The sequence below is a fragment of the Hemisphaericaspora subhashii genome (assembly GCF_019202705.1).
Source record: "Hemisphaericaspora subhashii strain CBS 10753 chromosome Unknown scaffold185, whole genome shotgun sequence".
Taxonomy (NCBI): Eukaryota; Fungi; Ascomycota; class Pichiomycetes; order Serinales; family Debaryomycetaceae; genus Hemisphaericaspora; species Hemisphaericaspora subhashii.
Window position 1 is genome coordinate 1 of NW_026057406.1, and position 13,825 is coordinate 13,825.

The 13,825-nt window shown below is 36.7% G+C and overlaps 4 protein-coding genes across 4 annotated transcripts; 2 read left to right on the forward strand and 2 right to left on the reverse strand. All coding sequences in view use genetic code 12, as the record gives it.

Annotated features, from left to right (window-relative positions):
- Positions 1-2,335: 2,335 nt before the first annotated feature.
- On the forward strand, positions 2,336-5,023 carry J8A68_005289 (uncharacterized protein; the record flags this gene model as incomplete). The annotated part of the gene is made up of 1 exon (XM_049409338.1): positions 2,336-5,023. One exon carries the CDS (start codon positions 2,336-2,338, stop codon positions 5,021-5,023), a length of 2,688 nt encoding a protein of 895 aa, XP_049261428.1.
- Positions 5,024-5,585: 562 nt separating this feature from the next.
- J8A68_005290 (uncharacterized protein) lies at positions 5,586-8,207 on the forward strand (the record flags this gene model as incomplete). The annotated part of the gene is made up of 1 exon (XM_049409339.1): positions 5,586-8,207. The coding sequence occupies one exon, from the start codon at positions 5,586-5,588 to the stop codon at positions 8,205-8,207; it is 2,622 nt and encodes an 873-aa protein (XP_049261429.1).
- Positions 8,208-8,257: 50 nt separating this feature from the next.
- On the reverse strand, positions 8,258-11,503 carry POL3 (DNA-directed DNA polymerase delta; the record flags this gene model as incomplete). Its single annotated transcript, XM_049409342.1, has 1 exon — positions 8,258-11,503. One exon carries the CDS (start codon positions 11,501-11,503, stop codon positions 8,258-8,260), a length of 3,246 nt encoding a protein of 1,081 aa, XP_049261430.1.
- Positions 11,504-11,782: 279 nt separating this feature from the next.
- J8A68_005292 (uncharacterized protein) lies at positions 11,783-13,045 on the reverse strand (the record flags this gene model as incomplete). The annotated part of the gene is made up of 1 exon (XM_049409343.1): positions 11,783-13,045. One exon carries the CDS (start codon positions 13,043-13,045, stop codon positions 11,783-11,785), a length of 1,263 nt encoding a protein of 420 aa, XP_049261431.1.
- Between the last annotated feature and the right edge of the window lie 780 nt (positions 13,046-13,825).

The window sequence follows — 13,825 nt, forward strand, 5'->3', positions numbered from 1 at the left end:
TATTAATAATCTGTCACCCTCAGAGACTGTCGCCTCGATAACCATCTGGCAACATTAAAGCTGAGGTCCCATAAAGAAAACAGAGAATTATACAATCTAAGACTAGGAAACTTTCTTCAATCTATTCCTAATGATCTGTGTAATATTGATGAAATAGGAGTGTGTCCGCGTAGTGCAACCGTGGATATTCAAGAGCTACTAATTATATATTAGAAGTTCTGTACATGTATTGTAGAAGCCCTGAAATGTAAGTATATCAAAGCAATATTGAATATACTTCTGATCAGTAATTTTTGTAGTAAATATTCTCTTAATTAAATCACATAGTTAAAAGTAATATCGTTCGGGAACTATGGAGTTATTTTAACACTATTAAATTTATACCAAAAACGAGAGAATCTATATAAGAATATATAATTATGACTCTAAGTGGTTAAAAAACCTTCTATAGGCTAGCTATGCCTAAAGACATAGTCTCGTGTGAGAATCTCCTAATTTAGTCATACTCACTAAAAAACCCAACTTTATCTTAATATGAAATAGGTTTAACAGTAAATGTAGGCTTGGATTAAGTCTGAATAAAAACAACAGTTACGGATAGTAACGGTTTAAAAAAAAGGAACAACGAACGAACCAACACTTTTCAATGTGAGCGTCATCGTAGGTCCACTTTCGGAATGGTAACCTTTAGATATTCTTTGATACATTTGATTTCATGACTGGAACGGGTGGGGTTCGCCAATATATACTCCGCTAACTGATTTGACTTTTGACTCCATATATCAAATGATTCAGGACTATGAAGTATGTGATGTAATAAGTTATCACCACCCAGTTGAGCATAAAAGGAGCAGGCCCCTGTATGCAAAACCGAGAGGGAGTAAACCAGCCATTGATAGTGAAAAGTGAAGTAAATCATGGAAATAAATAGTAAGTCTCGGTCAAGTAAATCATGAATTCTACGAAAAATCATAAACTATATTTAAAGAATAAAATCAGGTAATGTACGCATAATCCTCGTGAGATGTCCTATAGGAGTTTCATCTATTTATTGATAAAACATATCTGATGACCTTTTTGAATCAAATAGTCTCCGAAGTTCAGACCAATTCGAAAAAATGAATTGTGAATAATTAGATCCAGGTTGGTTGCAGGATGTTAGAATCCAAAACAAGTTGAACAATTTCGTTTGATCCGTCTTCAATGCACTGGATGGTGGAATACTAGAAATGGGTCCATTTGAACACTGCAGAATCGTCAGTTTGTTGTGACGAAGTCCGTTCTGGTGTGAGTAGTGCCACAGTCAACTTACAGTTTGTCTAACTCCAGTTTGCCAATATGTCCCGTTCAATTGTTGGGTTAGGGAAGTAGACAACAACAAATGCTATGATATGAGGTACCACTCTGATTCATACTCTGATGATGAGGTTGGTATTTCATAGAGGTGTGTTTATTAAACGGATTAAGTTCCAATTTATGATACTGTGAGTCATTGTTATCTATAAACTCACGTATACAGTCGAGATCGGTATAGCATGAACAATAACTAGATAATACAGGTATTTTGTTATCTATGTCACGCAAAGGGTATGGTGTATAATCTTGCTTGTAGCAAACGGCTTTCACAATAAGAAAAAAAATATTTAATTTTTTAATGCAAAATCTAAAAATCAGTTTGCGCGTGATTAAATTGCAATTTTATTTTATTTTGCAACAAACAAATAATAATAATAATAAATAAATAAGGTGATGAGATGATGATGATTTGTTTATCTTTTTTACGAAATAGCTCAGCTGTATTGACATTAAACGAAATTTAATTTTGAATTCGTGACCAACTGTCTAGATCCTTCTCTCTTTAATATTATGCGATCTGCGATGGTAACATAATAACCATATGGCTTGTTTATAATAATCACAGGTCTTTTCTTAAACCAACTTTTCTTTTTTCTTATAGTTTTTACATATACTTTACTCTGTGTCAGTTCATGTCATGCCGTTATTCTTCATAATATAGTATTGGCATCATGTCAGGTGAAGTATTTTATATCTTATTCTGTTTATGTTTCATATAAATCTGTGATCACATTTATTTTCTAATGGAATATTTGCGGCATTTGAATATATTCCATGCAACGAGTAACTGATCGAACACCCGCCTTCATTCTATGTTTCTACCTACTTTAACAAAAGATGCCAATAACGAAATGGTCACTTTTATATTTGAGGTATGATGTAAGTTATATATATATTTTCTAAGCAGAGTGTTCCTTATTTAAACTTCATGATGATATTCATTCTAAACTTATTCCCTTTTCAAGCAAACTAACTTAAAATGGTTAATTATTTACTTTTTTGGTTGCCAGCTGTGCTATTACTCCAAACTTTTACTAAAGCAATTGATGTTAGCGATACTCTTATCATAAGAGGAACTCGCCAGGGATATGTATCATACGATATTAAGGGTACGTTGTCGCTTGTAGACGTGCAAGATGGTGATCTAAACATCGTCACTGTTAATAGCGATGGTCAATTTTTCTTTACTACGACCTTTGTGAACATTCCGACTATGCTAAGTGTTGTTAACTTGATCAACCATGGAATTTCTCGTGTTGATACCACCAGTTCTAGTAGCTTACAATTCATCAGCGTCGACAATATTGTGAATTATAGAGATATGATACTCAAATTTCAAGATACGAGCTTTGCCATCCATCAAATGATTTCTCTGCTTGGTTGTATTGATATAAATGGTGATTCGCGGAGCCTGATAGCATTCCCTGAGATCTCAGCAAACCGTGGTTTGATTTGTCTCAGCGGGGGAGTCCGCTTGATGGCAAAAGGGATGTCTGGCGATGGATGTATTATCTTGAAAGACGATTCCATTGTTACCCTTGATGACGAATCCTGCCGCAATTCGATATGTTTTTCATCAAATAAAGAGGCCACACTTCAGATGGGGCGGCCACCTGAAAACCCCATATATGTGGCCCAGTTTGGACGGAACAACGTTATTCGAATTTTTAGTTTAAGCGCAACTACTCCAACATTCTCATACCTGGGACGTTTGTTAACTTTTAGTTACGGGAAAGAGAACTATGTTTTTGATATTGGTGAAGGTTATACACTGGACAGCTTTATGTTTATCTATGATGTTATGGAAGCCGAAATCACTTGCACTGTTCCTATCCCATTAGGCAGTAACGCGTGTCCACACCTGGACTGTAGTATATCAGAGCAACCTATTCCCGGTACAACGCCTGAAGTATCAACGAAAACCACTGATGGGAGCACTTTTACACTTACAATTACCACCGACGAGACCCTGTGGACAACTATAACAGCTTCGACTGAAGAAACTACCACCGATGACACTACGACGGACGAAGCCACCACAGAAGAAACCACCATGCAAGAAACCACCACGGGAGAAACCACCACCGAAACAAGTACACTGGAAGAAACAACCACAGAAGAAACAACCACAGAAGAAACAACCACAGAAGAAACAACCACAGAAGAAACGACCACAGAAGAAACAACCACAGAAGAAACAACCACAGAAGAAACAACCACAGAAGAAACCACCACAGAAACAACCATACTGGAAGAAACCACCACGGGAGAAACCACCACCGAAACAAGTACACTGGAAGAAACTACCACAGAAGAAACAACCACAGAAGAAACCACCACAGAAACAACCACAGAAGAAACGACCACGGAAGAAACCACCACAGAAACAACTATACTGGAAGAAGCCACCACAGAAGAAACAACAACAGAAGAACCAACCACGAAAGAAACCACCACAGAAACAAATACACTGGACGAAACCACCGCAGATGAAACCACCACGGATGAAACCACTACAGGAGAGGAAACCACAACAGGAGAAGAAACCACAGAAGAAACCACGACAGGAGAACCAACGACAGGAGAAACAATATCAGAAGGAAGTACGACAGGAGAAACAATAACAGGAGAATCAACATCTGTAGAGTCCACCATAGCAGAAACCACAGCAGGTGAATCAACAGGTGATGAAACCACCGCAGTAGAAACTATAACTGAAACTACTCTTGAATCAACTTCTGATACCACTTTTGAATCCACCCAAGCGACTGACTGGGAAACTACATCAGAAACCATACCAGAAACTACCGCTGAGACCACACCAGAGACGAGATCTGAAGCTACTACCGATACTGAGTTTGAATCCAGTGAATACACTACCTCGGATACCTCTCCACTTACTCCTTATGAGACAACCCCGGAGACAACTCCACAAGAATCAACTGAAGTCCCTTCTGAAGCTACTTCAGATGGTAGTTCAGGATCTATTCCAGAAACCACTCCCCAACCAGCTGAAACCACTTCTGACACCCTTCCAGTAAGTACTTCCGGTTCTACTCCAGAAACCACTCCTCAAACATCAGCTGACCCCCCTCCAGAGACCACTCCAGATACCACTCCAGAAAGGACCCCAGAAACAAGCCCAGAGGCGTCGCCTGAAAGCACTCCAATATCAACCTCAGAAACCGCTACCACCCTGAAAACAACTACAACTGATACTGAAACGACAACCACTTTAGCGGAAACGACGAAAACAATTATCACTACCACCACAACCGAATCCTCATTAATGACAATTACAATAGTGACCGTTGTCCCAACGGAGACGACTGTGACCACTATCACCATTGCAACTAGCGGAACCATTATGTTCACCACTGAAACAGTAATAGTTGTCCCAACTAGTATTTCTAGAACAGTCACACTAGCTACTAAACTACCTGTTTCAATTGTGACTTCAACAGGAGCTGTAATTACAACCCTTGTTACAAATACAATCGACGGTACACCAACCCCAGCTTCTGAGGTTTCCACCATGCGTCTGTCGGAACTCAGTGCAATTATTACTTACTGGAATACCGCTGATGGGTCTGGGTATAGATCATTCAATGTGAAATTAATAAAAATTGGGTTGGTGGTTCTAACTTGGTTTATGGTTTGGGCTTGAATCTGAGATTCACAGCTATTGTTTTTGTCCTACGAAATGAAGTGCTTATGACAATTTATATTTGTTTTTTTAATTTGTATTTTATTCTTCTTAGAATTGTGTAGTTTTATTGTAAAAGAAATAACCATCAAGTTATTCTTATTTGGGGTATTATAATTTACAACACTCAGAGAGTGTCGACTAGAGAGACTCATGCAAGAATCATCTGCCAACATTAAGTTGAGCAACAATTTCTGGAATTGTAAAATTCCTGCCCATAAAGAGAGCAGAGGATTATACAATCTAAAAGTAGAGGACTGTTCATTATTGACACTCGGACTATTTTCTCTTTTGTTCAATTTATTCCTAATGACCTGTTTAAAATTTACTCCTGTAATAATTATATTTTTTTTTAGTTGGAACAAAGTTGACCGGTTTCGCTCTGTTTTTCTTTTTTTTCTTTTAGATTTCAATTTTTCATGTATTTCCGGAAAACCATCTTTCGGTTATCATTTACAGTTTTTCCACTTTTAGATAGTTTTACTCTTTCTGCCCTCCACCAAAAAATATTAGCACCCAAAACATGGACCACCAAGAGCTGCTAGACCAGTCAGAAATTAAGAAGAAGAGGAAGAGAACATATGGTACCTTCATATGTGATCATCCTGATTGTAATCGAGTATTCACTCGAGCTGATCATTTATCTCGACATAAAAAGAATCATGATCCTTCAAGACAATTAATATGTAGTTGGCCAGGATGTCAACAAGTATTTGCTAGAAATGATATTAGAGAAAAACATTATCAGCGTCATATTACAAAGGTTAAGAAGTTAAATGATAAGTTGCCATTACGTAATATTAATTCTACTGTCTTGTCTAGTTCAAAATCGGTATCTACATCAGCATCAATATCAACAAATACATCCAGACCAGGTTTGGATAACACCCAGGATATGCTAACCATGCCACTTTCAGCAACATCATCTACTCCATCTATAACAGCTTCTCCGATTTCACTCCCACTTAGTTCGTCTAGTCTTACGATGCCCACGGCTACTACCACTATGGCGCACGTACAACCGTCATTATCGTCCTCAATATCAATGTCTAATAACAATTCAATAGCTTCCTCAACAATTATGCCACCCTCAGTGGGTTCGATGGTTCCATCATCGTCATTCATGGCTCCATCACTCTCAATGCCAACTCACCTAAATCTAAAACCAATGAGTCCCTCCATGTCTACCCCAAATCCAACAAAACCATTAAATCCTTCCGATTTGATAGATTGGTTATTTCAAGATGATACAATGTCAAAGGGGAAACTAGCAACCAGTGAATTCTACAATTTCCCCACCGATGTGCCAGTATCTTCATTATTTATGAATGCATTTGTCAACTCCCCTTCCTTCCCCATGAACAATTCAAAGAATCGAACTAGTATTGATCATAATATTCGTGAAAAACTAATTAATCTCTTACCTGAATTAAATGCTAATCCAGATTTTGGGATCCCTCAGATTGAAAGATGTTTAGAATTATATTGGCTGGTATATCATACCCAATATCCCATTCTCCATAAACCATCCTTCTCAAACCAAGATGCCCACCCATTGCTTCTTCTAGCTATGATAATGGTAGGTGCCAGTTTTACTGACTGTACCAGCGATCCCCAAGACCCCAATGGAACTCTATTCATGGATCCACAAAAATTGGCAGAACAAATTGCTGATCCATTAAGATGGTTAATCTTTTCCAATAGTGAATGTCGTCCACCGGCCAAAACATACATTATCCAAAGTTTATTATTATTAGAATCATTTGAAATCACGTCTACTACGAGATATTTACATGAACGGTCATTTCTTTATCATGGAACCAAGATCCAATTATTACGTCGAAGTCCATTATTAGGTGGAGATCCACTAAAGAAAGAGGTCGCTGGTCCACCTCAAGCAGGCTGGAAACAATGGATTGAATATGAATCAATGAAGCGTGCTTGTTTTATGGCGTTTTATTTAGATACCGTGAATGCAACCGTTTATGGCCATACACTAATCCTATACGCGTATCAAATTCAACTATCCCTCCCCTGTGAAGACTATCTCTGGGAATATGACAACATCCATCAAAAACACTTAATCACCCCTACATCATTCCAACCGCCGAAATTCCTCGACGCCTTGAAAAAACTCCTTCATCGTCAACCTGTCCACACCACCAAATTCGGGCGCAGCCTCCTCTTGGCGGGTCTCCTAACCATCATGTTTCAAATGCAACAACGTGATCTCCAACTCTCATTCCTCGAATGGAATTCCACAAAGCAATCATGGAATGAAACCATGTCATTAGCAATGGACGTCTGGAGAACCGAAATCTGTGGTCAAGGAGGCTGTTGTTCTACTGAAATGGCCATCAACCCAACCCATGACCCTACCCTTGGTCAGCAACAACAACAAATCCTAATCCCAAGCTTAAGCCCGCAAGACACGGGGTGTAAATTTAGTCTATACCATATTGCTCAAATATATATGAGAATCACCCATTATGATTACATAGTCTACGCGGGAGCACCTAGTCGGATGAATGTCGCCGTGACCGAGAACGAATATGCCACTGTTCAAAAACGAGTAAATGATTGGGCCAGGAGTTTGAATGGAGGCATTGCAACCGTGCATGCGTATTTGATCCTATGTGAGATGTTACTCCTGCCTGAGAATGATGAGATTGTGTTTGGATATAATATGAATGCCGATCCATTTTTACATAGACGGAATATTATCATCAGTGCGATTCTTGTTGTTTTTGCTTATAATTTCTCTCAAGATGGTCCGGAGGCGGATATTTTTGATCAGTTGGCGGCAGATGGGGGGACATATCCCGAAAGAGAGGATGGACATGGATATCTTAAGCGGATTAGAGCTGAATTGTCACGATCAAGTGCGGGGAATTTCCATTTACATAGTAATAATAATAATGTTGATCCTGTTACATTTCATAATAACATCAAGACATATGCTGAATATCTCCGCATGATTCGGAATAAGAATAATATGGTTGGGTTGTTAAAACTCTTGTATAATGCTTATTGTGGATCTAAATGGGAGATTGGACTTGAGTATTCAAACTTATTAAGGAATTGTATTGAACGATGTTTAGGAAGAAACAATATTACATGTAATAATATGTATTTACGCCCATAGAGTTATATAGATATAAAATACATACATACATAAGAGTAACACTATCCGAACTACCAGTCTGTGTTATCCCATTTGATAAGTTCAGCAGCTTGTTGATTCGCATCCTTCTGCGCCTTCGTTCTCATATAAAAGATCGGACAATCCTTATTCGAACACAACACTTCCTGATGTAAACTTCCCTGACATCTTTGACACTCCGTCCATAATCTCGAAAACTTACTCTCCAAATAATTCATCTGTGACAACGCCTGGGAATACAATTCCGGTCCCTTTCCCTCTCGTATACAATTCGGACAAAGTGCACCATGATTGTCCGACCTCAATGGAGTTCTACAACTGACACAAACTTCCGACTTCTTGGCAAATCTCATCAATCCCCCCGTCTTGGGCGTCGCCATCTTGATGGTTCTCGTATGTGACCCAGCTAATAATTCTTTGGTTTTCAGTTCTCCCAAAATTGGAATAAAGATTCTTTCCAAAGGTTTGGTTAATTGTTGTTCTAAATAATACTTCACATCAATCGGTAAAGAATTTTCCAATACATATAATGGATCTTCCGATTTTTCATAGTTTTTATCACCACCCGATTTAATAATCACATATGCAACTCTATCACCCAATGTTGGTGCAGAACCGGGATCTCTTTTCCTCATACGTTCTGCCAATTCGACATGGGCTTGTTTTGCCGAATATTCATGTTTGGAATATGCTTTAGTGATGACTAATTGAGATAAATCGACTCGGTTTTGTAATAAATCCGCAATTGTCTGTTTCACGAATCGTTGAGCTTTTTCAACATCACGTTCTTCCAAGATGAATTCCAAGACTTTTGTAATCACATTTTGAACCAATCGACAATTATCTCTTCTGACAGTTTCGATCCCCTTGGTGTCCATTTTATCGAATTTATCGGGTCTGGTCCAATATAACCCAGCATATCTCTTTTTGTTAATTAACAAATATGGGAAATATACTTTTTCGAATTCTAATTTAATTGGGCTTATGAATTTCGTAGAAACATAATTTGCCGCCTCTTCACCTAATTTCATACAAGTTTCTAAATCTTGATATCCAAATTTAACCATCACAGAATCAGTATCACCATAAATAACTTGAGCATCATAAGGATGTCCATTCTTTTTGGAATAACGTTCTTGAACTTCATTTTTCGTCTTTTCGATCATTTCTCTTCCAAATGCAGTCACTGATGATGAAATTGCCAAACATGGTAATTTCCCCACCGTGGCACCCGTGAATCCATATACCGAATTTGCAGAAATTTTCAATGCCAATTGTCTACCATTAAGAACATCTTTCTTAAAAGGATCAGTCTCTTTTTTCAAATCGGCTTTAGCTTTCTTTCTAGCAGTCAACAATTCATTTAAAATCGTAGGCAAGATCCCTTGTCTCTTGTGCGATTTAACAAAATAATCACCATTAGGAGTATGTGTATAATCATCTTCAGTTAATCCAAATGCTTTAATCGCTTGTTGGTTAATAATCGTAGTATAACATAAATTATGAGCCATCATAATTGAAGGATATAAAGAACTAAAATCCAATGTAGCAATAGGAACATCATAATAACCCCTTTTTGGTTCTATAACCGTTGCACCTTCATAATCTTGATCTTGACCATCAGATTTCATATTTGGAATCACGATATCTTCTTCAAGACATTTTCTAAATAATTGAGAAATGACTTTAATTTGTTGTCCTCTTGCTAATAAATAAGAAAACGGTACACCTGTAACTCTTGCCATTTCGGTATAATTAACCAAACACATAAGTTTATCAAGTAATCTCATGGGTAAATAAGCATCTTTTAGACAATAAACTGCTAATCTTCTTCTAGTCTCTTTAGTTCCATTTTGTAAATCAGTAATAATCGAATGTTGAACATCTTCTTTTTGTTCACCTAAGAAATGAGCCGATACGGAATTTAAAGTATATGATCTTAATTTATATTCACGTTGTACAAATTGAAGTAAATCCAATTGCATTCTACCATCAATATTAACCACTTTATTCTCTCTAGTCCCATATGCTTTCGAACTAAAAACCGAATCTTTAACTTCTTGTTTCATATTCTTTAATCTTCCGAAATATGGGAATTTCTTTAATCCCAACGCCTTGGCACGATCTAACAAATATGGAATATCGAAATTGGCAGTATTATAACCAATAATAACATCGGGATCTACTTCAGTTATGAATTCTTTCCAATGCATCAACATTTCCTCTTCCTTTTCATGTTCGAATATTTGTGAACCAATGATTGATGAACATGTATTCACTGTGAATACATTTCTTACAAATGGTTTCGGATCACCTGATCTCAGGACAACATTTGCGATTTGAATCACGGGGTCATGCTCAGCCTCGGGGAAGATCCCTTTACGACCAGCACATTCGATATCAAATGATAAGATACGGAGTGGGGCCATTTTTAACCAATCTCCTTCTGATGGATGTGATACTAAATCTTTGAAATCGATTGAACATTCGATTTGACAAGCGGAGATTTTGAGATGAGGTTCAACGATTTTATATTTGGTTTTTGGTAATGTGATCCAAGACATTCCCGTGATTTTACAATCAATCATTAATCGTAATAAGTAATTAATATTATCATATGAAACATTTTGAGGAGGGAATAAGTTTTCGAAATGAATATCACCTCTTTCTACTGATCCTCTTAATTTTGTAATATTCTTAACATTATTAACAAAGATCTTGAAAAATGGAGTTTTAATATTTCTATTGAAACCCCAAATTGATTCTTTTAATTTAATCTTTACATCAATAATTCCTTCATAATTAAATTTCAAATATCTAATAAAATCTTGTAAATGAACATCTTTAAAAAACCCCTTGGGGACAGGAACATATAAATAATGAATAAACCCAGTAACATTACATAACACAGAATGACCAGCTTCCGTAATCCCAAAGAATCTAGCACATGTATTATCATTATAATCATTAAATTCTTCAGCATCTAATTGTTGAAAACTGACATCTTCAAGCATGGGATCGAAACCGGCTTCCAAAGGAGGTCTTGACCATTGTTGATCTTCTTCATTATCGAATTCATTAGCGATTTGAGTCATTGCTAATAATTCTCTTTCGAATTCTGAAGGTTCTTCAGTCCCATTAGGTCGTTTTACTTTTTTAAGGATTTGTTCTTGAGATGGGGTTAATTCTACTTGGGAATTGATTAATTGGGAAGCAACTGGTAATGAATGCGCTTGATCTTGGTGAATAGACACATATGGTCTCTTCTCATTGGACATGACTACTACCTTACTGTTTTTACTTACTAATGAAGAAAGAATTACTAAGGAAAGATTTTGATTAAATGATGAGAAATTCAGTTTTTTTTATTGGAGTGCATAGCGTCACGCGTCTTTTATTTGATTTCGATTGCTCCCAAGACGCGTTAGTAAAGTACACGATGAAAATATCTATACAAAGAAGTATATTCCATACAAGAAGTATATACTCGAGGATTACGAAAGATGGTTATTTATTTACTGTCTAAGAATATCTATACAACTGTAAAAGTACGTTATCTACCATCCTCTAAATGGAACCCAAACATCAACAACAATTTCTTCATCTTCATCAACCACAAAATAAAATGGATGACAAGCAGCAGCAATACAAGCATGTTGAGGAATAACTTTCACTCTTGTACCAAATGGTATAAACTTACAATTCTCACCATTTGGAGTCAAAACTCCATGTTCTTGACTTAATCTCCCCACTATCCAATCACCATATCCCTGAGGTTCAACTACTTTCCCATGTCCACGAATCGCACTAAACTCTCTAGCTAATGCAAGTACCCCTGCATTAATAAGTTGTTCTCCCGGTGCGGAATCACCTCTATTTGGGTAGGTGGATACGATTTCACTAAGGACTGTCATGGAGATGATTTGTTGGGATATACATCCGGTTGATAATTGTTGTAAATCACAACAAGAATAATTTCCAGCATGTAATTCCAATTTCCCTTGTAATTGTTTCCCATCTCCCAACAAAGCATTGATTTCAGATTGGGATAACATTTCAGAAGCATGTGCTGTGGGAGTTGCTCCAACTGAGAGAACTAACTGGTTTACATCTGGATCAATTGATTTGACTAACAATGCAGCATTATTAGCAGCTACAATCTCATCGATAAGATACTTCTTAGCATCAAGTTCAGATTCAGAAGAATATGAATGTCCAGCATGACAATAAAGTCCATAAATCTCAATATGTTGTTTTACTTCATCATCCAATAATGCCAATTTCAAGATTTGAACAAGTTCTTTATCTTCAATTCCAAGACCAGCACGGTGGGTCCCCATATCAATCTTTATAAATATCGACCATTTCTTAATATCAGGATTCTGTTTCCTATATTCAACCAATGCATTCAATTGATCAACTTGATCCAACATTAATCGTAAATGTTCAACATTCTTACTAAATTCAGCAAATTCTTCAATCCGGGATTTAACAACTGGTAAACTAAAATGAACATCCTTAATCTGAGGAATATGTTTAAGAACATTCCAAGCTTCCATCATGGTAGATACAACAATCTTATCTCCTTGGTTTCCTAATTGTAATAATGTTCCTTCAACAGTTTTATGAGTTTTGATATGAGGACGGAAATCAGCACCTAAATGCTTAGCATTGTCTATCATATGTTGACAATTGGTCTTAAATTTATTTCTATTGATTATGATTGATGGAGTTGGAATCTCGTGAATTGATTTACCAACATATTGTTGACAAAGGGCTTGCTTATGAGCAATTGGCGTTAATTCTGATGGGAATGTCATTGTTACTCTTCTTCGTGTCGACTCTTATATATTTATAGATCTCTTTCAATTATTCAAAGATTGTAGAATGGGTTTATTATATGATATTTAAATAAATGAACAAGGTAAGAAGATTGATTTGTTGAAAACTGGGGCTTAAAAATCAGAGTCAAAGAAAAAACAGTAGGATCCCCCACGATCCCCCCACCATAATCAATTAGACTTCTTTTAAGAGGCATTCCTGATGATAACAATGAACAAAGAAACAAGTCATTTATACTGAGCGGGGGTTAATCTAGACTGATAAGGTATCCGAGGGATATTCCAGTTAGACCAACGCAACAGCAGAGTTAAACCGTTGATTACCAGTGTAGATGGACATTGCCTGTAGATCGTAGATTGTCTGATAATGAAACAATTTACAGATAGGTCAATTTCTATAGTAATGTTTATAACACGATGATATCAATCGAATCGATTAGAATAAGTTTAACATAACTGCATATTCCATAAATAAATCCTAGTTGAGGAAACTGCTATTCTTTTTTAACCCCTTCACGACTTACCACTTTTTGTTATGAGCTCCTTAGAGAACACTGCTGTATTCGACTACAACAATAATCTTTTTGAACCACCTTGCACGACCTCTCTTCTATGCTATTCAGTTTATATATAGGCCAGATTTAGTTTGTCGGGTCTTTAATCAGAAATTTAAAATAATTCTTGACCGAATTACTTTAGGTTTCTTTTTGGTAAATGTACAGGTTTTACATTGACAATGGAATACCAGAAATTGGTTTA